This window comes from Pleurodeles waltl, chromosome 10 (genome assembly GCF_031143425.1).
Source record: "Pleurodeles waltl isolate 20211129_DDA chromosome 10, aPleWal1.hap1.20221129, whole genome shotgun sequence".
NCBI classification, from domain to species: Eukaryota; Metazoa; Chordata; class Amphibia; order Caudata; family Salamandridae; genus Pleurodeles; species Pleurodeles waltl.
Window position 1 is genome coordinate 1,056,144,372 of NC_090449.1, and position 24,071 is coordinate 1,056,168,442.

Here is a 24,071-nt window from a genome sequence, read left to right on the forward strand (position 1 = left end):
CCTTCCACAATGAAGCCGGCTCCGAATGGAGCCGGCGGAGTTGAAGGGGTGCGACGGGTGCAGTGGCACCCGTCGCGATTTTCAGTGTCTGCACAGCAGACACTGAAAATCTTTATGGGGCCCTGTTAGGGGGCCCCTGCACTGCCCATGCCAGTGGCAGGGGCCCCCAGGGGCCCCACGACACCTGTTCCCGCCATCCTGTTCCTGGCGGTAAGAACCGCCAGGAACAGGATGGCGGGAAGGGGGTCGGAATCCCCATGGCGGAGGATTCCTTTGGCCAGGGGAAAACCGGCAGGAAACCGCCGGTTTCCCTTTTCTGACCGCAGCTTTACCGCTGCGGTCAGAATTGGCCAGGAAGCACCGCCAGCCTGTTGGCGGTGCTTCCGCGGTCGTTGGCCCTGGCGGTCAATGACCGCCAGGGTCAGAATGACCCCCAGAATGTCCTCATAGTAAAGAGTGAACACAATTAAGAGTGAGGTGCAAATACTGAGAAAGGCAGCTGAATTTTCCTTACCGATATCCCATGTGAGCGGGTTGTTTCCGGCCATCTCCATCTTCCCAAGCACATACCAGATGCAGGCCATCCAATGAGCCAGCAATGCAAACATGGACATGAGAAGAGTCAGGACAATGGTGCTGTGCTGGGAGTACCGGTCTAGCTTCTGTAGGAGCCGCAAGAGCCGCAGCAGCCGGATGGTCTTCAGAAGATGCACCAGAGACACCTGCAAGAGGAAAGCACACCAAGAGAACTGATCTTTACTGGTAAGATTGTGCCACGTAAACGAAGGGCAGTCGTGATGTTGTCTAGCTGGAATGAACAATCCACCATGACAAAACTTCCATGTAGTTGCATCAACAGACCAGACACCACGTTCCCGAAGTGCCACTGGCCACAGTCGGTGGCACCTCTGGTAGGATCTACCCTCAATTCACAAGTACCATCACAACACATCACTGTATTTAAACTTCAAGAGACACACAGGTGAGATGAACATTTGGACGATGTCACTGTGGCAGCCGTCAGGTCCCAGACATGGTGTGGCATACTCCAGGAAATCATGTTGCCCACATTTTCACCTACTGCCCTTTTTTGTAGAAAATGTCATTTCTGACCACACCCAGAAAAGTTGAGTTTAATTTCTGACCACACCCAGATAAAATAAGTTTAAAAAGAGCCTTCTGGAATTGTTTTTGGCAGTGAGTTTGTTGACTCTCTATCAGTTAAGCAGAAGCCAATAAGGCAAGGGACCACTCTTTCTCCAGGGACTTACAGATGCTAGCAAGAGTCAGTCTGGAACCAAAAGACACAAATATTCGTGCTTCAAAGCTCTTTTAAGCACTGTTCCTGATGTTTAGACTGCATGGCATTTACAAAATCACAAATTATTGATTTTATGAAGATTTCATAAATATAAAGAAAGTCTAGTTCTATTCAGATTTAGCACAACTGCCAAGTGTAAAATAGTAAATGGGCATATTTTGTCTGATCTTTCAATTCCTAATCATAGTCTCAACAAGTACCTATTTTAGAAAGCATGGACTTATAATCTTTGATACAGGTAACAAAGAGTAGTAAATTGTTACCGAGTCTTTGCTGAGCACCTGAAATAAAAAAGTGATTTCTTAAAATGCTTGAGCCAACAACTGTTAACCACTGAGGATTACTCTGGATGTATTCCATTCCATAATTTTTTCAGCATGGTTGTATCATTACAGAAGGTGAACATCAACAAGGAAATCTGCCTCATACCTCCCCATAGGAGAAGCCAACCTGGCATGCTAGGAAATGTCTTTTCTGCACAGGAACACAAACATCCTGATGCATGTTTCACCTTGTTAGGCACCAGTGGTGTAGCTTGGTTTCGGGACCTGGCAGATTGGATGAACTGATCTGTTAGACTTGTACCAAATCAGAATTTAAATAATTCTCCCCCTGTAATGGCAGATGAGTTACAATAAGATAGAATTTAACTTTTCAGTGGCCCCAGAGATGTGTTGGCTCAAGCACTTCCATCTTTCACAGTTTTGGTGTTGCATTAAGTGTTTCTATGGTGTAGGGATATGCACATGCATGAGGCCTGAGCTTGCCATGCTTAGGGACTTCAGCTGCATGGACTGGTGCAAACCCGTAAAGCTGAACCATGTTGGAATCTGCTCGTGTTCCCATGCAGAGGGGACATGGCTAGCAGTTTAAGTTGAATTACTTACATAGGGTGGGGCAAGAATGATTTGCATATCGGTTCTTTCTGTAAGCTGAGTAGTTATGGAATAGAATGCTACCCTGAAAAATACTAGGGGGGTAAAATGCATTGGCTCAAGCAGACCTCTCCATCACTTTATTCTGTTTAAAATAATATTTGCATGAACAAGGCAAGTAATAGGCAGAATGTGGTCAGAGATAAACACATGCCATATAAAAGAATACATGTAATCCACACTGAGTGACACACTTTGTCTGCTCACATTTGTGTTGAAGCCAAATCAGCAAATATGTATTTTGTGAGGGACAGGATTGGATAGGTAGTTTCTCACTGAACCCCAGAGGGATACAAATTAAAAAAGATATGCCATTAAAATCCAAATTAGTTCACAAAATCTGAAAATAACCCCTTAGGTGAACACACACTGTCAAATGACAAGTACCACATCATTCTTCTGAACCCTGATGGCTGCATAAACGCTGATGCATTCAATGGGAGTTCTTCATGCTACAGAAATGTTTTCACTGTGGGATGGGGGAGGGGCCCTTCCTTCCTATATAATATTGTTTCTTACAAATGTAGCCAATTTACACCCAAATTTTCAAGAACTGTATATGCACCAAGTTAAGTGCTCCCTAATTTCATATCCTTGTGATAACAGCTGAAATAGATGTCAAATTGAATGAAAGAACACAAGAAGGGGAAGACTCAAATTTGGTGGTGAAAAGTGATTAAGACAAACAGGGGAGTTTTAGCCTTCAAAGTACCACTAATTTCACATCAGTATGCAGCATGGGACTTACAGGGATATTACATAAGACATACTGGACAGCTGCACTAAATATAATATATAATGTGGACTTCTTGGGTTGTTGAGTCCAATACTGTTCGAAGTTTGAAGGCTTTTACATCAAAGGCTGTTGCACATATTGTGTCCCGTCTCAGGAAGGGATCGGTCACAAACGCAGCCATATACATGTACACACTGTACTGTACCTTTCGTGACACAACCAAATCTTCTTGGCATTCAAGAACAGCCAGGGGACGCATTGGGTTTAGGACTTGATTTTCTCCAAAATCTGAACAGTGGATGGAAGCCTGGAGGAAACCCACAAGTCAGAATCAGCAGCCGGACCGCTGGTCAAGGGTACATCTTTTACTTGGCTTATACAGCACAGCATCACTTCCTGACCATAAAAGCTTGTCAGTGAACAGAGATGGTCATGTGGACATCTACTGAGCTTGGCTGGTCAATTGGACAAATAATGTAATTTACTTTTACACTGGCGGGAATGGTGGACATCAACGGGGTTTGGCTGGGTCAATTGGACAGACGATGTAATTCACATTTACACTTGTAGGTATTGTTTTGTGGCACACACCAGTGGTCTACAATGTGCTCTTTCGTTTCAAAAAGTGGTCTCTCATTTACTATGTGTCTAAGGAGACTCTGTGTCCTATAATATGGATCTACCATCAAGAAAATTCCAAATTCCAGCAATGAGTTTGGTCCATTCTGTGATAACATTTCTATTGCAAAATGAACTTTAGGCCCTGATAGGGCAAATTTCATTTTCCCCTCAAGGAAGGTTATATTTCTCCTTCCAGTAAATAGAGATGAGCTGACAAGGTAAACCTTTCTGGTGGGAACTATCTAGCAGGCAATATTTGGATCTAGAAAGATATGCGTTGGTTCACACAAATCACAAATCACAGTGGCTGGAAGGAAATATGACAACTCCCTTGTGAAGGCAGCTCCCAGTACTAAAATAGGAGATTAAGCCTTAAAACAGTAAATCCCAGATTGCATTACTATAGAATTTGTCAGGTTCTTGTTGTGGAGGCATGTGCCGAAGGGATCAGCGAAGAGAGTATGGTGATCAAAGAAAAAGACATATTAGTTCAGATGTTCTATGTAAATACTGCAGTCAAGTACACAACACATAAATTTAATAGTTAGAAAGGCAATCAAAATATGGATCATGCTAGGAGGACGCGGCAACGCACAACCCATAGAAATCACTGTCACACTTTCTTTGCATCTATACAGTAAGGGTGTTTCGCTTGTTTTGATGATTCAGGCATTTTTATACACTCACACAGCACACTTTTGTCACAACAGTCTAACCTATTTAGTGCAGAGTAGTTACAGTGGAATGTCCCAAATTTGGGCAACTGAACAAACTCTGATCTTTTTTGGTCCTGTGTGACTATGTTTAATTTTTTTACATTGTTGTTACTTTAGAAATATGGACACCCAGTTGTTAAGTTTTCCTGCTGGTTACAGAAAGATCAATGCTTGGATGAATTGAGACAGTCTTTTGTTTTACTTTGCTTGAGGACTGGGAATTGAGGAGTCATTAGGATTTTGCCTTAACTGAAAAAGTAGCAATGATAACAGGTGTTTGTAGCACAAATTTCCAAGCAGTTCGAGGGGCATTTTGAATGTAAGAACAACATAGTTTTTTAATGTTATAAATCCTTTTCTAGAGTTCTCAGAACACATGGTAGTTATGCCGCAGTTCTTAGAAAGTGATTGGCTACATGTAAATTCATAGGGCTATAGTATACATATAGTGAAAGCTAACCAATAGTTCACATATCCTACTGTTAGATTCAGTAAAAGGTGCAAAGGCATATAACCTCACATTGACAGACATTTTGGATATAGAGTTTACATCCAAGTGAGTAAAGTTTCTAAAATATTGAGAAAATAAGAGACATGGTGACTGCAATGAAAATAGATAAAGGGACAAAATGACTAAAGAAAAAGTAGACTTACAGGAGGGAAGTTCATTGGGTATAGTTGGATGGATCATAAAATAATCCTAAAACGTGGACTGTGAGTATAGTTTTTTTAAGCAAAGTGAAGAAAAACAGTCAAATACATCAGGATGGCTAAAAGTGTAAGTGTGTCAATGAGACTAAGTAGTGTCAATGAACATCTGAAACCAGGCCACAAAATTCAGTGTGTACTTCGGGTGTTGAGTGATTCATTTCAGGATACAGAAAATGAAGATTGCAAGTATGAGATGGCGATAGGAAAGGTGAGGAAAGACATTATGGAGAACTCAGAGTCGACAAGAAGATTCATAAGCTGGCAAGTTTGGGGGTATCAAGGTACCCAGTTGAGACTTTTAGATATTTCACTGCACACATAAGATTCCGGTTGAGTGTTTAAGTGAGAAAATATTTGTCAAAGATAAGGAGGGTGAGGGCTGAGTTGGAGATACAATTGCACCTGTGGGGTATAGAAGAAATAATGACTGTGGGTTGGGGAGTGTGTATCAAATGCTTCATGAGTTTTACTGCTCAATCAGGACATTCACTGCAGTGTTGACTTAACATTGTACAACTGTGACCATCAAAGGTTCCCTAAGCAAGAGGTTTTCCTCTTAATGTAAGAATACTGTGAAAAGAGGATGTTAAAAACGTATGAGGCTGGGACTATCAAGCTAATTGAGTTATTGGAGTGGTTGTTCCCTATCTTTGTAGCCTTTAAGCACAACCACTTGCTTTGTATGCGTGTTGACCTCAGAGATCTTAATCCTAAAAACTAGGTGGACACACATCTTCCACCAATTATAACTGAGATGTTTGTGGTGCTCAGAATGATTACGTGGTTTTCCACTTTTGACTTGTTCTCAGTGCACCGTCAAAATGAATAGCAACTGTTACTCTGTCATTGGAGGTATTTATGACACCATTTCTGGTATACCACTCATAGTGAATGTTGGTTGGGTCGGTGTTGGTCTCACTGTTGTTTCAAAAGCATTTACAAATGACCTTTGATTGATTGGCTGATATACGTGATTCACAAAATGATATCATGGTCCATACTGCAACACTGGAAGAATATAGTGGCAATCTGGCTATGTTACTAGGTAGGTTAATCTCAATAGGGGACACAAACATTTTATAAAAGAAATGTGTCGTACTTAGGACACATGATAATCATGGAGGGTAGAAGAACATGAGTGGGAAAAGTGGTGGGTGTGATAAAGATCAGTCTAAAGTTGTGCTTTCTAAGATCACTAGAAATATTCTTGCTTTAGTAAAAAAAGGAATTTAATTTAATTGGTATTGTGAATATCAAGAAAAATTTGACAAACTTAATGAAAGCATAAAGGAACTGCCAACTTTACACATACTGGATGCACATAGCTACGTGTTTGTTGCCATTAATGCCACCTCCAATGGATTTGGTAAAATGTTAAGTCACTTTCGAGAAGGGAAAGAGGTTGTCACTCCATTTGTGTTACGTGACTTAAGTAGATGAAAAACACATATTCTCTGATAAAGTGTTAGTTAATAGATGTATATTGGGCTTCACAACATTTTGCACTCAAATATGAGGTGAACCATACAGCTTCATGAGTGAATGCAACCTGCTGGCAAATTGTTTTACCACACCAGGTTTCCCAACAGAGACTATATTACTGATCAGAGTATCTACCCTTTCTTGCACAGCAAAGCAACCTCAATTTAGAGCATACACCGCAGACAGAAGCAGTGCACCTGATTACGGATAAAAATGTGCTGCTCCCAGCAGAGGCACAAACTCTGAGAGTTTGCACCTACTTTGATAAGAGAGCATCAGTGAAAGACTGAGCAACAGTTTGAAACTGTGGCTCTGCCTTTCACCTCCAATAGACTCAGCTTCATATTCAAGATGAAGCAAATATAGCCCTGCACATGGGTGCAGTGTTCCAAAGCACCCTATTATGGGGTAGTGACTAGGAGGTCCCTGGGGCCACTTTGACCCCTCCCAAGGGAAGTCCCATGTGGACACTGACTTGAATATCAGTGCACATCCTGATAGCTTGTTTGCACCATTGTTTGTAATATGACATGGGTGCATGGGCAAAGATGGTCCTTCATTTGCATGGTGCCACATCCTCGTTCAAATGAGGGAAAGCTCACATTTTAGCTATATTTTAAAATTCTTTGCACTAGCCTGACCCATATTAAAGAAAGGCTGTACAAGCATTTGAAGTCAATTTTGTAATATCAAAGTGCACTGGAGGTGCAAACACCAAACACAAATGCCCAAATCACTCAAAGGCCCTCATGTAATATGGCACCAAGGGTTTGTTTGTATCTAGTCTCAGAGAGAATAGATCAATAGTTGTCTTATTTTCCTGAGTACAGTTTTGATGTGCAATAATTTCTGCATGAAAACAATTGCTAGTAAGATGAACTATCAACAGTTGTGGTACCAAAAGAAGAGGAGGTAACCACGTTAGATGAGTCAAGTACCAGTTGGATAGCAATGGTACTCGGCCTGGCTGAAATTTTAAATATGCGGGAGTAATCGGGGTAACATAGTCTTACTCTTGTGATGCAAAATTATAAACAAATTACCCGGTGACACCCAAACGCGTAAAGCAGCGAAATCTGGGGTAAGCATGCCTGCCACAAGAGCATAGGAACAGAGTGAGAGTATCTACTGACTGCTGCCGTTCATGTTCTGTCACATTTACTGTATTTTCTTAGCACAAAATACATCATTAGGTCCATTTTGTGCTAAGAAATAGTGTTAAATGTTGGGTGACACTCTTTACATAATTCTGCCTAATCAAGCACTATTTTCTTGTAGTTTTGAGTAAATACACTACAGCAAATTACACAAGTTACTCCTACCCCTTACGTACAATCACTGGGAGATGTAAGTGGAAGGTTGAAGCAAATGTTGATGAGAATTCAAAATTAGTAATTAAATGGTTAGTAGAGGAGTACCATTGGGATTTCGGTGAGTTGAAGTGGCACTTTATGGCATAAGATTAACATGGGGAGTTTGGGCCTTGAAGCAAGAAGGCATATAAGTTACTTGGTCAGTGATATTTCCACAATTGGATGTGTTAGCTCATGGCAGGCGTTTGGGGTGAAGCATGACTAAAAGAAAATGAACAGAAATGTATATTGGCCAAGGATGGATGTTGACGATCAGCAGGTAGTTAAGAGTCAAGCTCCTGTGAGAAGAATGTAAAGGTGTGCAGGACTAAAATCCAGTCATTGGAACCAGGGGCATACCCTGAGAGGTATTGGGGTAATGTTGGCTTGCTAATATTGGGTCCAGTTTAGATTTTGAGACAAAAAGGCAGTTTGTTCTTGTTTTGCATTTTGGGAAGCATTTTGTGGGGTGATTGAGTACTCCTCAATTCAACAATTCATTTGTCTTTGGATAGCAGCGTAACATCCATGGATATTTTCCTTTAAATGTTTATCAAAAGTTAGTTTTATTATCATGTTATTTTTTTGTATGAATGAGGGACTTAGAGTTTCTCTTTCCATTTACACTGTTTTTCTCTTTCCATAGTACACCACTTCACTTTCCACATTTTTTGTGTTTTTTTTGTGAATGTTTTAACCACTCCCTGAAATTATTTGTCTTTTTTCTTATCTATGTCACGTTTGCTTCTTTGCCTCTGTCCTCCCATGTGTCAGTCACTGAATCCTAGACATGGCTAGAACATTTCAACAAAGAGACATGGTTGCTGTTTTCCTAATTACCTGTATTTGAACATCTCACTACTAGTGTTAGATAAGAAGTGAAATAATCATATTCGCCTTGGAACATTAGTGGTTGCTGTTCCTAAGAAGAAAAATAAGAATCTTTGTTTACCCTAAATAGGATCATTGGGATAGCTCTGGAGTCTTCCCTTACCTACCAAAGATGGAGGTAAGGGGTGGCAAGAATCCTACTAATCTCTATGAAGATGTCACACTTAGTAACATGAAAATACTGAATAAAATAGGCTGTTACCATAAATATGTGTTCTTTCTGGATCCTGGTTCTTACTGTCTCTGTTCTCACTGTCAAACAAATACCTAGGCAGTGTTTCAATCTCCATTCTTTTTTCAATAGCCAGCAATCGCACAGACACAAACACATACTCACACACTCACACAAACACAGACACACACAAATGTACCATCTCCCAACTTGCGCCAAATTGTTTGAAGCAAGATATGGCACAGGCATAGTGGGTTTATATCACAGAGCTAGGGGGCACATCACACAAGGTGGCACATCACATCAAATGAGCTACACAATCTACTAATACTCGACTAACACTCTAAAATCTAAGAGGGTCCCAAACACAGCTAGTGAGTGCAGGAGGAAGGGGCATGAAGACTCTCCCAATGTGCTCAGATAGTGGCATTTTGGTATGCAGATGCCAAAGTCCAGCATATTGTAGTTCTTCACTGCATATGTTGATCATATGCCCCAGATGGACAGCCCTTTACTTCCATTGTGCACTCATGGTCGAAAGGTGTGCAAAATGGAGACACCAGCGTCCATTCTGGCGCATATTGCCATAACCGCAGCAAAATCAACATATACAACACCAGAAATCACATGTTTTTCTTCTGCAAAAACATGATTAATGTGTGCATGCCATTTTTCATCAGCACATAATCCAGTTTCAACAACAAAGACCACAGTACTGATTGACCAGGTCCAGGTTCTGGTTGATTTGGCCCAACATTCCGTTGGGACTAGTCCAAAGTAATTATTTGGAATTACATCACTGATGCCAGTTTCGTAACAAAACTTGAGGGGGGCCTCCCCTGCAATGAACCTGGAGGGGCCCCCCTCCAGCCTCATTAAGGAGCTCTCAGGCCAGAGTGTTGTGCGGCGGGGGCCCTGGAACTCGGGGCCCCCCTGCACCGCGGGTCCTGCGGTGGTCTTTGTTATGCCTACCTGATACCTAATCCACTGTACCCCTTATTGCCCTTGACTCCCATGCATAGCACTAATATCTCAGCCACTGTACTACCTTTTGCACCCCATAGCAGGTGGCACACAAATGCCTGACTGTGCTAAATGACCACAGCCTTCGAGGTCCTGACAGAGGCACTGCCTTGAAATGATGTCCTCCAGAGGCCATAGCATTTTGCTCTTACCATGCTCTGCTAGATCTGGGAAAGACACAGATAAGAACATTCATTTGATTGTTGAAAGTGTGGCAGCCAATCAAGTCCTTAGAATTAAATGGATGCCAATCGTTTCCAGGGAATGCAGATCATAGCTACTGGTATGGGCCCTCTGTTGCAGCACTCAACACAAACAATTGACTCTTTAGAGGAGTGAAATGCATGTGAACATTGTGGTGACAGAGCTGACCCTTTCCTATGCTTGTGGAACTGTCTACCTTGAAGTCAGTCAATAACACTCGTTATTAGCACGTGTCCTCTTTGTGCACCCTGTACTGTAACTTGGGCCAGCAGGGATTAAAAGACCAATAATTACCATTGGCTGTCTTTGCAGCCACTCATGCCCAAGAGCTCCCAGAAGAGCAGTGGTCTTCCCTGCACCCCATAAATAATCTAGCACTCTTAGGGCCTCATTTAAAGTTCAGGCATACTGTCATGTTTCTGTCAACTGAACCCCTATTGGCACCACAGGCAGAACCCTTACGTCGACAGCCGGACTGACATGGGTCCATCAGTGGACATACCTCAGAACTGTCCACCCTATTCATGGTGGACGCTTTGAGGAACTTTTTTTCTGTTTGGGAAAAGCCAGGTTGCCCTAAAAAGAAAAACTGGTCTCCATACCCTGTGAAAAAACTCCCACAGTGCCAGGGTCATTAGTGTTTTTATATTTTAAAACATACACCTGCTTTGGGAGTTTGTTTTTGAAAGTTTGCTACCCCGCTCCATGAGGCATGGCTCATGCTCCTGTGAGAAATCTCCGCCTCGCAGGTGTAGATCACTAAATTTTGGTGGACTATGATCCTCCACAGTGGTGAAGGCCATGACCTTCCCCGCCACCCAAATGTTGGGGGGCTGCCCTCCATATCTCTAGATAGTGACCAAATCCTCACCCCCATACCCAAAAACATTGAAACATTTCAGTAACATTTTGTGCCCCCAAGGAATACGCAAGCTGTGGCTGATACCAAGTGCTCACCCCCTGTTGAGATTAGCATACATAACAAAAACAGGTTTGTATGGGGGAGAAAAAGAAACCTGGGAAGAGAAGAAGCTGTGTACTCACCACAGTGACATTGAAAGCATAGAGAAGGTCAAAGGGAAGTGCAGCAATTAAATCAATCACGAACCAGGTGGTGACGTAGTGGATGCAAATGGACCTTGCTTCAAAGATTACCTGACCAGACTTGCTCACGTAGGTTGTTCGGAAATTTAATATGATATCTGTTTGGCAGAAAGAAAGAAGAGAGAGAGGGGGAAAAAGACAAAATCAGCTCTGGTAGATCTTTCATCTCATGCCAACCTTTGCTATCACAGGATTAGCACTACTAAGAACAAGGGTGTCACAGAAGGGGAAACACCACATGGAAAAATGTCCCTATGTGATGCAAAAAAAGAATAAAACTGTGGAATTTCACAAATTCCCTGAGACTTTGCATGTTGCTGTTCTTCTGCACTTCTATTCTACTCACAGAAGGTTAGTGAAAACAAGCTGTGTCACAAGAGGTCAGAGAAAACACACAATTCCATTGTGTGGGCCTCAAAGTTTTGTGAAACAAATAAGAAACCTAACATTGTAGAAAGCACCAGAGTGCCAGGCACACAAACCTTTTACTAGCCAGCGGGCTAATGACCAGTCGTAAAATGAACTTCAACTTACCAGCTGACCACTGACCAGCTATTGTACACAAGATCTGATGTGATTGGCATAACTTAATGCTCTTGGGATTAAACCTAATCAGTTCAGAGTCCTTGCTGGCAAACTAGACCAAATCAGCGAAACATGTGTCAGCTGTCAGGACATTCTGGGACAAACCAGTATCTACTCAAGAATAATAAATAACTGCAATCTGAGTAGCACATGAAAATAAAAAATAGAACATGTCCATGATACTAAACCAATACTTCAATGTCTCAATTCTTATTGAAACCAGAGTTGAACCCACAACTCAGATGTATGCTAAGCAATGAGCATGGGCATAAGTACATTTTTGCAGAGGTGTATAATCATTTTGTAGATCATTTGTAAGTATAAAATGCCTGTCATTCATTGAACAAGGCATGTAATGGAATCAGGGAATAGCGAAAATAATTCAGAAATCCTTATGGATGAGTGATTCGTTTCCCCATTTTATAACTAGGTGGTAAATGGTGCTTCACATTTGGTTGATAGACATACCTTTGCCTGGATGTTTCCCTCAATTAAAAAAACAGGACGGATACAAGTGTATAACACAGACACATACAGTATGCATCTCTTTCTTCATTTGATATAGAAAAAGTGTCACAGTCATTTGTATTTTGGGACATTTTCGATGAAAAGTGGAAAAAAATCTGTTGTAAAGAGGTATGAATTGTAATAAGAATGGAACTGATGTAAACTGCAGGGATTTGTAAACTGCAAATTTCGGGCAAAAACACAAAAAAGTTAAATTGGACTATAAGGGGTTTGAAGATTTTTTTAGCTAAAATATTTTTTACAAACAAAAAGGGGAGAAAATATAAACTGGAGTTTAATTGAGATTATATAAGTCATCGAGTTAAAAAACTTTCTGAATGAAAACAAAATATTTCTTCTTAATGCTGTTACATAAGAACAAAAATACAGGAAATATGAACAATTTATCATCCCCAGACATATAGATGTGCCAATGTCCGCTAAGACTGCTCCCCTCGAGAAATATTGCAGTTATTCTTGTAGAAATTCCCATACTAAGCCTATTCCTGGTAGTCACCGCAGAATTTCAGTGAGGGCACATGTGGTGGACCTGATCCTCTCTGCAGGGTCACACCCAAACGTTTGCCTTCACCCTTCTAGGTTTGCTGGGTTCGTTTTTGTTAGCTTTAGGAGTCTGCACTCTTTACCACTGCTAACCAGTGCTAAAGTGCCTGTCTTCTCCCCTTTCAACATGGTAAAATTGGCTTACAGTCAATTGTCACATTCAGTTTACTTTTAAGTCCTAAGTCAATTGGTACGACATGCACCCAGGGCCTGTTGTTGAATGCTACCAGTGGGCCAGCAGCTCTTAAGTGGCCCCTTTAAAAACATGTTTCAGGCCTATCATTGCTGCCTGTGTGTACACTACTAAACTTACATTCAGACTTGGCAAAATAAACCTTCAGCAAGGTCTACCCCTTCTTTTTGACTACTATACGTCACTCTTAGGTAGGCCTAAAACAGCCAATGGGGCACAGTGTATTGTATTTAACAAATTGGACCTGTATGTTTAGGTTTTACATGTCCTGGTAGTGAAAAACTCTCAAATTTGCTTTTCAATCTTACAAGGTGTACCTCTATCATGGAATAACATTGACTTTTTATTGGGAGCAGGAAGGAGAGTCATGTTTGGTGCCTGAAGAATTGTAATTTAAAACCCTCTTAAATGGTAAAGTCGGATTTTAATCTACAATTCTGAAAATGCAACTTTTAGAATGTTGCATTTTCTTGTCCTAACCATTAGGTGCCCATGGCCTGTTCCTGGGTCATATGACTAGGTATCGTTGGCAATTGGCATTTGTGTATTCCTTCCAGACAGCAACACAATAGAGGGTCTGGCTGTTGGCAGGATGGGCCATCTCTGGCAGGGTGAGGGGTAGAGCTGCCACCTAACACATCACACTTCAAAGGCACTGGACCTTCTCACACACAAAGGACTTCACACTAGCCTTTAAGGCCCCCAGAAAGATTGGGATCAGGGCAGGGAAGCAGGAGATTCCAGATACCTCTGTAGGGGAAAACTGCATTGGTTCCTGTAGGAGAGGGTGGACACAGAGCTCTTAAGCGCATTGGGCTGCCCGCAACATGGGGTCAGAGTGAACAGTGTTGCCGCCCGATTGCCAGAGCCTGCATTGTCTTGCTGGGGTGAGACTTTGCCCCCCAGTCTGCATCGGTCCTGTGGGAGGAGCGGAGGAGTGGACACAGAGCTATTAAGTGCACTGGGCTGCCTGCAATGCGGGGTCAGAGTCAACAGTGTTGCCACCCGATTGCCAGCACCTGCATTGTCTTGCTGGGGTGGGACTTCGTCTCCAGCTTGCATCGGTCCCGTGGAAGGAGCGGAGGAGTGGACAGAGCGCTTTTAAGGGCATTGGGCTGCCCGCAGCACGGGGTCAGAGCAAACAGTGTTCCCACCCGTTTGCCAACACCTGCATCATCGTGCTGTGATGGGACTTTGTCCCTCAACCTGCATAGGTCCTGTGAGAGGGGAGGAGGAGCAGACACATTGCTTTTAAGTGCATTGGGCTGCCCGCAGCGTGAGACATGTCCCGTTTTTGCCTGTCATCGCCCGAAGAAGCTGGGCTGGGCCACCGCTGTTTGAAGGTCTGTTTGGTGTTTTGTTTGGTTGCCTCCGACTACCTCCTGGCTGGTGAAGGTACTGTTTTCCATCTGATCCCTGCCTTTCTTTACATGGGGAAAAGGAAAATTAGTCCTGCAGCCTCAGCAGATTCCTTGGGGACCCTGCCCCAGTCACTTGTTACTATGGATGATTATCTGGTTCGGGCAGTGAGTGTTATAGACAAAGATTCAACTAGTTGAAAGATGTCTCTCTGTTAGCTCTAGGGATATTGCCCATTTATTGTCATCCCCTCCCTTGATCTGCTGCCCATTGCCCAACCTGAGACTACCCCGATGTTTGAGGGGATTACTCCTGTTATAGATATTGGGGTGGGTATCTCTGGGAGTGGTGGTCAACCTGAGGCGTTATTGAAATCTACTTCACCTGACCCTGACCTGATGTCAAAGCGGAGAAGGAAAATTGGTAAATCGAAGTTGGGCCACTCAAGACCTTCGCAGGAGTGCAACATTCTTTGCCTTATCTGTAGCTCTCTCCTCCTGAATCAAACAGTTTAGGACAGTCTAAGTGTTTGGCTTAACAGTATGCTGGATTGTAAACTGGGCCAGCTAATTGATCGTCTTTCTTCAATTGAGGCTTTGTTAAGTAGTTTGGTGGATAAAGTTTCAGGGGAGCCCCCAGGCTTCATTGATTAAAAAGGTAGAGAGGCAGATTTTACCTCCTGTTGAATGCCAGCATTGTCAACCTCTTGTTAGGGAGTCCAGTGTGCAGCATGTCGCCTTTGATTGAAGGCCTGTTGTATCTCCCAGCCAAGTTGTAAACTCCACTAGTAGAGGGGCCAACTTCCCTATTTGTCCTCCCTGTTCTAACCTGCCTACTGCTGGTCGATCTGGGACCATAGCATCTGCCCATCTGGGTCGCGATATCCTGAGTGTTTTCTGTCCCTCCTTGTCTGTCCAGCAAACTTGTATTAATTCCTTACCTGTGATCAATCTCCCACCTGAGTCTTGTCCTTTGTTTGTTATTTTGGCTAATCTACCAATGTTGCTGGTTGGCACTGAGGAGTCCACTTTGGAGTTGAAAATCAAGGTTATCCACTGGTTTAATAGTCACCTCGGTTGCCCCCTCAATATCTATGAGGAATTGTTGTTTGTTCGCAGAGTGGGTGGTTTTGGCGCACTCCCTAGCAAGTTCCCTGGTGACTAAGTAATAGTTAGCTTTAGGAAGGCTTGGGGTGCTAGGGCAATTCTAGCTCAGGTTAGGGACGGAACTGTCAGTACAGATTCCCTGAAGGTTTTGCCTGTGGGTTTCTTTCACAGACACTTGGCCCCTTCCGACCCCCCCACACATACAAGGCAAATGTTTTCCCCAGTTTCTGTTTAATAATAGATATAGGGTGGTTGCAGACTTGGAAGCTGTTGATTGACTCTGGGTGGCATAGGAGCTTGTTCATTGGGTGGGGTAAGATCTTTAACAACCATAGATAGCCCTCTTGTTAGTCTGGCATCCTCAGACTCGGCTGGGGAAGTACAGTGTTTAAGAGCTGTTTTAAGCTCTACAATTATCCACCTTGCTAACCGGTCATCTCCTGTTGTAGCTGGGAAAGGACAGAGAAGCCCAAGGTTGATATTTTCTGACAACTTTACCACCCGAGGCCCATGCATATTAGATCTTCACCAAACCCGTTAGAGGAGCATTTCTACGAGGATGGCATGGATAGGCACACTGATAACACTATCCATTGCACCCCATGTGAGGTGGATAGACCTCTACGTTTGCTGAGTTGGGACACTGTGGGCCGTGCTTCTAAAATTCAGATTGAGGACTGGTGTACTTTAGATGCTGGATATGATATCATCTTCCTACAGGAAACTTGGGCCATAAATAATATATGCTTTTATGGGTACATCTGCTATAATCTTCCTGCGACCCCCTCTTTAACTGGCCGCGCCAAGGGTGGTTTGGCTGCTGGTTCCAAATAGGTATTGGAGGTAAAATTACCACTGTCTCTTCCAGAAACAAAACCATGCCGATTTTTTAGGTTAGCTGGGGGGTAAAATTTAAACTTATCATGATTAATTATTATAATAATGACTTTGCTATGAAGGATAATCAGAATTTTTTTAGAGTTGGCCTACATGCTAGATAACTTGGGAGACAAAAACACATATTCCCGCAGGTCACCCAACTTAATTATAGGTGGAGATTTTAATGCTAAGATTGGGAACTTGCCTCTTCCGTCTTCTGACATCTTTGTACCAACAGCTGTGATGGATTTCTTGTGTCTTGTCAACATATGGCCTGTAGAGTGGTATCCCCTTATCAGACACCGCAGTGGTACAATCCACTCACCCTGAAAATGAAAATCCCAGATAAGGGTGGTTGGATCAGTAAGGAGAGGAAGCAGGTATTACTTAGGAAAGATGCTGGCCATAGGCTGGTTTAGTGGTCAGCTGATATGACTCTCTTAACGAGTCCTGATCAGCTGCTGCCTTATGGAAAGTCCTCATCCGGATGTAGTGCTTCAAAGCTTTGCAGAATCAAGTGTTTGTAAAAAGGAGTTACTTCTTAGGCCAATCAAGTTTATTGATTTAGAATGGATGATGAAACATGTAGGTTTGACAATGATAATCTATGTAAAGCATGTCCCGCTGGACAGGGAGGTCATTAGAGTTGCCAGGAAATCCTACACCTTCGCTGTGAAGCAAAGGAAGAGGGAAATGAAGGATGAGAAGTGGCAGTCATTGGTCATGGCCTGTCATTCTAAAGATACGAAGGCTTTTTGGAAGACTGTGAGGAGTGGTGGTTTTAGCTACAGGGCGCACTTGGATAAAGTGACTTCCTATATAAGCCCAGATAGCTGGCTAGCTCACTTGAACTTAATTTACAACTTCAGCAGTTCTTCAGCTGAGGTTGGTTTGGAGGGCTGTTTCTTACCGGGTGATGTTTGCTTTTCAGTGGATGAGTTTCTCAAAGCAATTGTTGTTAGTCCCTCACAAAAGGCCCCCGGGCATGATGGAATCCCCATGGACCTCTATAAAGAAAATCCTGAGTTATGGGCTCCCATTTTGACCAACCTTATAAATTCTGCATGTAAGGTAGGGGTTCCTTCCTCTTGGCGTCAGTTGATAATTGTTCCAGTCTTCAAGAAAGGCTGTTTAGATAACCCCAAATGTTATCAGCCCATCTCCCTCCTAAACTCTAGTGCGATAGTCATGGGGAGAGTCACATTGGACTGATTGCTATCTTGGATCACGAGAAGGAACATACTATCACCTTTTCAATATGGTTTCCGGAAAGGCCTTGGCACAACTGAATAATGTTTGAACCATCAATTATTTGTGTCAAAGTATAAATTTACAAAGGGCGTATCCATTCAGTTGGCTTTTATGGACCTCACTAGCACCTATGATTGTGTAGTAAGATCTAAACTATATGATATTGTCGCAAATTTGGTTGCTTTTTTAAGGCAACTGCATTGGGATTTATCCGTGGCTGTGAGATACGGGGACAATGGAAAGTGCGCCTCATCCTTTCCGTTGATAGAGGTGTACGGCAGGGATGACATTTTGGCCCTGATTCTATTTTTGTTATATAGAAATGATCTTGCTGTTACCTTACCTAATATTGGTGCTGACGTACCCATTGTGAATGGTCGATTGCAGCCTTTTTTCCTTTACATGGATGATGCGGTGCTGCTCGCTAGGATTGCTAATGGGCTGAAGGCAATATTTTCTGGTTTTGTGGCTTTTATGGAAAAACTTTGTTTAGAAACAAAACTTTTTAAAACTTTCACTATGGTATGTGGCCCGAAAAACACAAAGACCTGCAGTATAGCTGGCAGTTGGAAATTACAAATTTAGTATTGCAAGTGATGTTGTGTTTTATTGCCACCTCATGCTTTAAAGCACCTAGTATCAAAGATATGGTGGTCAAAAGCCATTTTACATTAAAAAAAGATTGTAACTGGCTGGAAGAGGAACAAAAGGGTTTCTTTAAATGTAATAGCTGTAAAGCATGCAAAATTGGCAAGTCACTGAAAAAAATAATACTTCCAAATGGACATGAGGTGGCAATAAAACACAACATCACTTGCAATACTAAATTTGTAATTTATGTTCCAGAATGCCATTGCGGTCTTAAATATATTGGCAGTACAATTTGCATGTTGAGAAAAAGAATACTTGAACACATTTGAGCGATAACCCATAAAGATAATACATATGCAACTGCCAGGCACTTACAGCCACATATATCCAATGATTGGAGAACCTTAAGATACTATGGGATAGATCACATTCCAGACCATGAAAGAGGTGGTGATCGAATCAAAAAGTTGTGACAATTGGAATCAAGATATATAATTCAGATGAGAACGAAGGCCCCTTTTGGGTTGAACAATGACGAGAAGCTTTATATACATCTATAGTGTGTAATTTAAATTATCATTGATATATGCCTTGAGGTGCCAAACATATTGGATCAAGGTTATTTAGTATATGAGAATATGTATATTTTGTAAAGAGGACATGAAGATAATGGTTTAGGAGTGATTTGATTGAACCACTGTGTGACCAATGTATGTAAAGGGGTAACGATTTATATACGCTATATGATTTGGCCTAATTACTAAAAGGAGGGTGCTAATGTGCAACAAATTTATTTTTACTTTAAATTAACCTAGATGTAACATTGTCTTCATTTAAAAACATTTTGCGAATGTAAAGGTAGTCAATATGTCAGCAAAAAATTGGCTAGATGGAGTTCTGTTATTATTATTTGTTGATTTACTTAGTTGGACTGCAGGTTCCAACATGCATTACTCTTGTTATAAGGTTACCAACTATAAAAGAGAAAGAATGGGTTACAGGACTTTGGAACTCGACAAAGACTGTGTCAGTAGAAACGCGTTGTTCGTTTGCTCACAGTCTTAAAATAAACAACTTATTCGGAGTCCTTGGTGGAGTGCTTTGCCAGTCGTTTGTTTTTCACATATTCAATTTAAGGGTACGGCTTGCCCTCGGCACGAGCACCGGTAAATGGAGCGCGGCGCCAATTGAATTAGCCGCTTTGTTTATATATATATATACAGCTCGTGCCCTAAGGTAACTATAACTCGTGCCCCTGCCATGCACAGTTTTTTGTCAAAATTGTTACTGCAAATATTACATTGATATTATCAATTAAGTTATCAAAGATGTCATGAGTTCCGTAATTTGTGGGGTAATTAGCAGTGCATGGCAAGGGTGCGAGTTCAGAGATGCAGCCAAGTCACAGCAAACAGCTATGTCCCAGGGGTGGGCACCCCCGGACACAGCAGGAGATGGTTCTGGGGCATGGTGGAGAGAGAGAGAAAGAAAGCACAGTTCACTGCAGAAAATTCTATTGGTCAGCTATGGGGAAGGAGAGACCACAGACCTCTGGTTTAGAGTGAAGGACCTCCCACGCTTCTTGGTCATCAGTAACCAAAGGATGAACCACTTACTAAAAGTTATGCAAAGCTTAACTTCGGAAGCCATGACTGAGCAGTAAAGCAACACATTCAGACAAACATGCACAATATGTGTGGTGTCACAACAAGAGAAATACAAAACATAGGAAGTTGTGTTAAAAAAATAATATTAAAAACGAATAAACCTTTCATGCCCCCGGTAGCCCCAGATTTCATCAGCCAACGATAGGGGTATCCAGGGTGACTGTCCGCTGCATGTCAGTGGCGTTAACTCCATGAAAGAGGCCTTGGAAATGGTGCAGGGTTTTCCTGAAAAGATTGCTGTAGTACCCCTACAATGATGGTTTGCACCCAACGACAGGTTGGCAAAGCCACTAATTGGGTCTTGACAGAGGAACACCGGTTTCGCAGATATTCCCAGCACCCGCATTGACTAGTAGAAAGTCCACCAGCTTTCACGCCTGTGGAACCCTTACCTATCAACAGATTTCTCCGCTCAAGTAGTTCCTCCCCTTGAGGATACAACCATTTTAGTGGAGAAACCTCAACCACTCTGGCAAGCAACATTTGGCAGATTTTATGCTGGCAGCACCCTCCCTTAGTCCTTCAGCAGAAAATAGTAGGTTGATCAGGGGCCAGGGGTTGGACTCAGAAGAGGATCTAAACGTGCAATAAGGGACCATCTCAGAGTGTCATTATTGGGGGTCAAACGGTGAGTGACGTCATTTCCGCTTCCCTGGTGAGTTGGGTGAATTGAGGCATACATCTGCCGATCGGTGTGCAGTACCAGTCTATGGGCGCTGCATGATGCTTGAGTCTGTGCGCCGTAGTTGCCACGGGCAAGGCCAGGCCACGCAGTGAGCCGGGGGAGGATGGGCGAGGCTGATGGGGGAGGCTGGGGCGAGTCGGGGAGCGGGGACAGCTCGCCTTGAACTGATGCTGTCGAGGAAGCTTTGGTGAACGAGGCTCTCGGTTTCTCTCTGCAGATGAGAGACACCGAACATCAGGGGCTTAAGGGTGCCTAATCCCCCCTAAAGAGATACCTTATTTACAGGAATGATACAGGCGGAACAGGAGGGCGGGGGTCCGCGCCTCGCTTCTGGCCCAGTTTTCAGGTCTGTAAAAGTCTCACAAAATCCGGAGATTCTGAATTTTCTCACGTCTGCGCCGCAGTCGATATTTAAAATGTATTTTGTCTAAAAGACGTTACTCAAAATTAAACACTAAAAATATACTAATCCCTGTGATGTCTAGGGCATTTGTTATTACTTTGCTTTATTAAATAAAGAGGGCTGAGCTGCTCAGCAGGACAGCGCGGCATTAGGAATCTTCTGCCTGGCCCTGCACATTAAAAAGGAGAGCCGAGCCAGAGCCGAGCCAAGGGTAACCGGCTCTAAGAGCCCGTGGAGGAGCCGCCCCCTGGAAATAGCTGGCGTTTCACTTCCACACATCAGATTATATTGCTGCACCAAGAAGCGTTTAGTAAAAGTATTTATTGAAAGTGGGAGTTTGTGAAAATGGACTAACGTCCTTGACCCACCCTGATGACACTGCTATAAGTAACTAAGAGGGAAGAGAGGGGTTATGTGTGACCTAAATGTGGCCTGAATTCTTCTTATAGATAGAGCAACATTATAGGCTATTAAATCAAACACAAGAGATGTTTTTGTACAGCGCACATCCCGAACTCACCTCTTTGTAGGCACTCTCATATGTAATAATGAACAAAAAAAGAGGCTCGGTGAAATACAGTATTTGCCTTGGATCACATGAATTGGTAAAGTAGGGAAGCTCGGATTCATCCCAGATTTTCCAGTTTTCACGCTGTGCAGTTTAGCCACTGCATCTGCCCTCATCGCCGCCACGGATGGCATCCGCATGATCCTGGACGGAGGGGAAACGGTGGCCTTCATCCTCCTGAACCTCTCTGAAGCATTTGACACAGTCTCCCACTCCATCCTCAACCAACGCCTACACAACATCGGGATCCAAGGTTTGGCACTCCAATGAATCTATTCCTTCCTGGCTGCAGGGACTCAGTCAGTCAGCTTGGCACTGCACACCTCGGATGCCCGCATCCTCATGTGTAGAGTTCCAAAAGGATGCTCCCTCAGCCCGCCCCTCTTCAATGCATACATGAGCCCTCTAGCTAGCATCATCTGCTCTCACAACATCAATGTCCTCCTCTACGCCAAAAACACAAAACTCGTTCTCTCCCTCATAGACAAGATACCAACTACCCAGATCAAGTCCAATGCCTGCATGACTGAAATATCCCACTGGATGAAGGTGAACTGTATAAAGCTGAACACTGACCAGACTGAAATCGTGCTCTTCGGGAGAAGCACACCACTATGGGACTCCACCGGGTAGCCAACAGAGCTAGGAGTGGCGCCCACCCCCACCATCCACACCATAACCTTAGGATCATCATCAACAGCAAACTCAACATGACCACCCAAGTCAATGCCATCACCACCTCATCCTTCTCTACCCTGAAGAGGCTAAGGAAGATTTTCAAATGGGTCCCCATCATCACCGGGAAAACAGTCACGTACACCCTGGTCACAAGCATGCTGGAGTACAGAAATTCCCTGTATGCCAGGATCAACAAAAATGTGCCAGAATGCTGCAAACTTTTCTGAACACAGTAGCCACAATCATTCTTAACCTCCCACACCACACTCACATCACACCACACCTGAAGGAACTTCACTGACTCCCCATTCGCAAACAAGCACAATTAAAATTCCTCACCCACAGTTTCAAGGCACTACATAACTCTGGCCCCGCATACCACAACAATTGCATCTGCTTTCACAAATCTTCCAGATACCTCTACTTGCACGGGCTCCTACTTGCACAAGTCCCACACATATAGAAAACCAGATCTGGCAGTCAAATCTTCTCCTACATCACTGCTAAAACGTACAGCGGCCTGTCGCTACACACCAGAGCCTCCTCATCATTTCTATAAATTCCGCAAGAAGCTGAAGACCAGGCTTTTGGAGTAGTCCTGATAGGCCCCAAGTGTGGCTAGACTCACATCTGCTCAGTGCCAAGATACCTCCTGGGTGATAGTGCGCTCTACAAATCTGCATACCATCACATAACACTAGATGGGCATCTCTTTCTGACATTAAAGGTTAACATTTTGTTTTTAATTCTTGGAGGATGGAATTAGAGTGTGGGTGACAGGCAGAAGCTTCCCTATATGTCTGGCAGTTTTATATACCATAGACCTTGCACAAGAACCTAAGAGCTCTTCACAACAGACACATCCTTTTTTACCAGCACTGCAGAATTTGCCAGCATTTGAACCTCATTGCCCATGTTACACACTCAGTAGCTGTAGCCACTAGGCCACATGTTCTCCCATTAAAGTTCAACTCATTTTGGGCTTGGTGTTCCAAAAGGACCTCAAGCTGAGCCAGAATCAGGCATCTTGCTCGAGCGAGACTCGAGCATTCAGTGGTTCGCCCACCTCTACCTGTACATCAATAAGTCACAGCAAGCCTAGACCTCAGGAGCGGGCTACCAATAGTACAGCAGGTGCAGTGGCACCAGGACCCAGTGCTCGAGGGCAACTGTGTACCCAACAATGGCTAACCTAAGGTTATGGCTGTTTAGACTTTGCTTGTTTTATTGCCTAGAGCACCCTGACTCAGCCACTTCTTTGCAAGGTAAAGTTGAACTCTCTTGTTTTTGTTGAACTTGGAATGACTTAGAGCTCATGTGTTCTCAGTTGTCTTTATCCTGCTAGAACCATCACCTCTACAACTGAGCTGAGACATATGTGAGTTATGCCAGAATGGTAAAAACTATACATAGATGTGTGCAAATACATGGAACGCTCAAGCAGATACATCAAGCACATCCCTACTAATCCACTCACTTCTATGCAGTTACACATGTTTTGTATGTGTATAAAGTGGCTGATAACTCTGATATTGTGGCCAAGGTGCATATTATTTAGCAGGAGACGCACAATGGGGGTTCAGCTTGTGATGGCACACAATGCTTAGGATGATTGGTTTAAAGTGAGAAAAAGTGTTGTAAATTGAAATTTTTAGCTTTTTACACTACTTGTACTACTTGTTTTAGTTTCTCTGTACACAATTACTCTATGCCCTGATTTTAGCCCGGTACGAAGGAGCCATACGCCTGAGCTCTGCTTTAAGGCAA

General features: G+C 43.1%; 1 protein-coding gene across 1 annotated transcript in view; it reads right to left on the reverse strand.

Annotated features, from left to right (window-relative positions):
* The window catches only part of KCNH8 (potassium voltage-gated channel subfamily H member 8), a 915,601-nt gene that overhangs the window by 262,940 nt on the left and 628,590 nt on the right, over nucleotides 1-24,071 (reverse strand). Inside the window, exons 6-7 of the mRNA XM_069212070.1 lie at nucleotides 11,209-11,366; nucleotides 515-722 (exon numbers count right to left, since the gene is read on the reverse strand). Coding sequence (XP_069068171.1) covers nucleotides 515-722; nucleotides 11,209-11,366 — 366 coding nt within the window. The remainder of the gene's footprint in view (nucleotides 1-514; nucleotides 723-11,208; nucleotides 11,367-24,071) is intronic.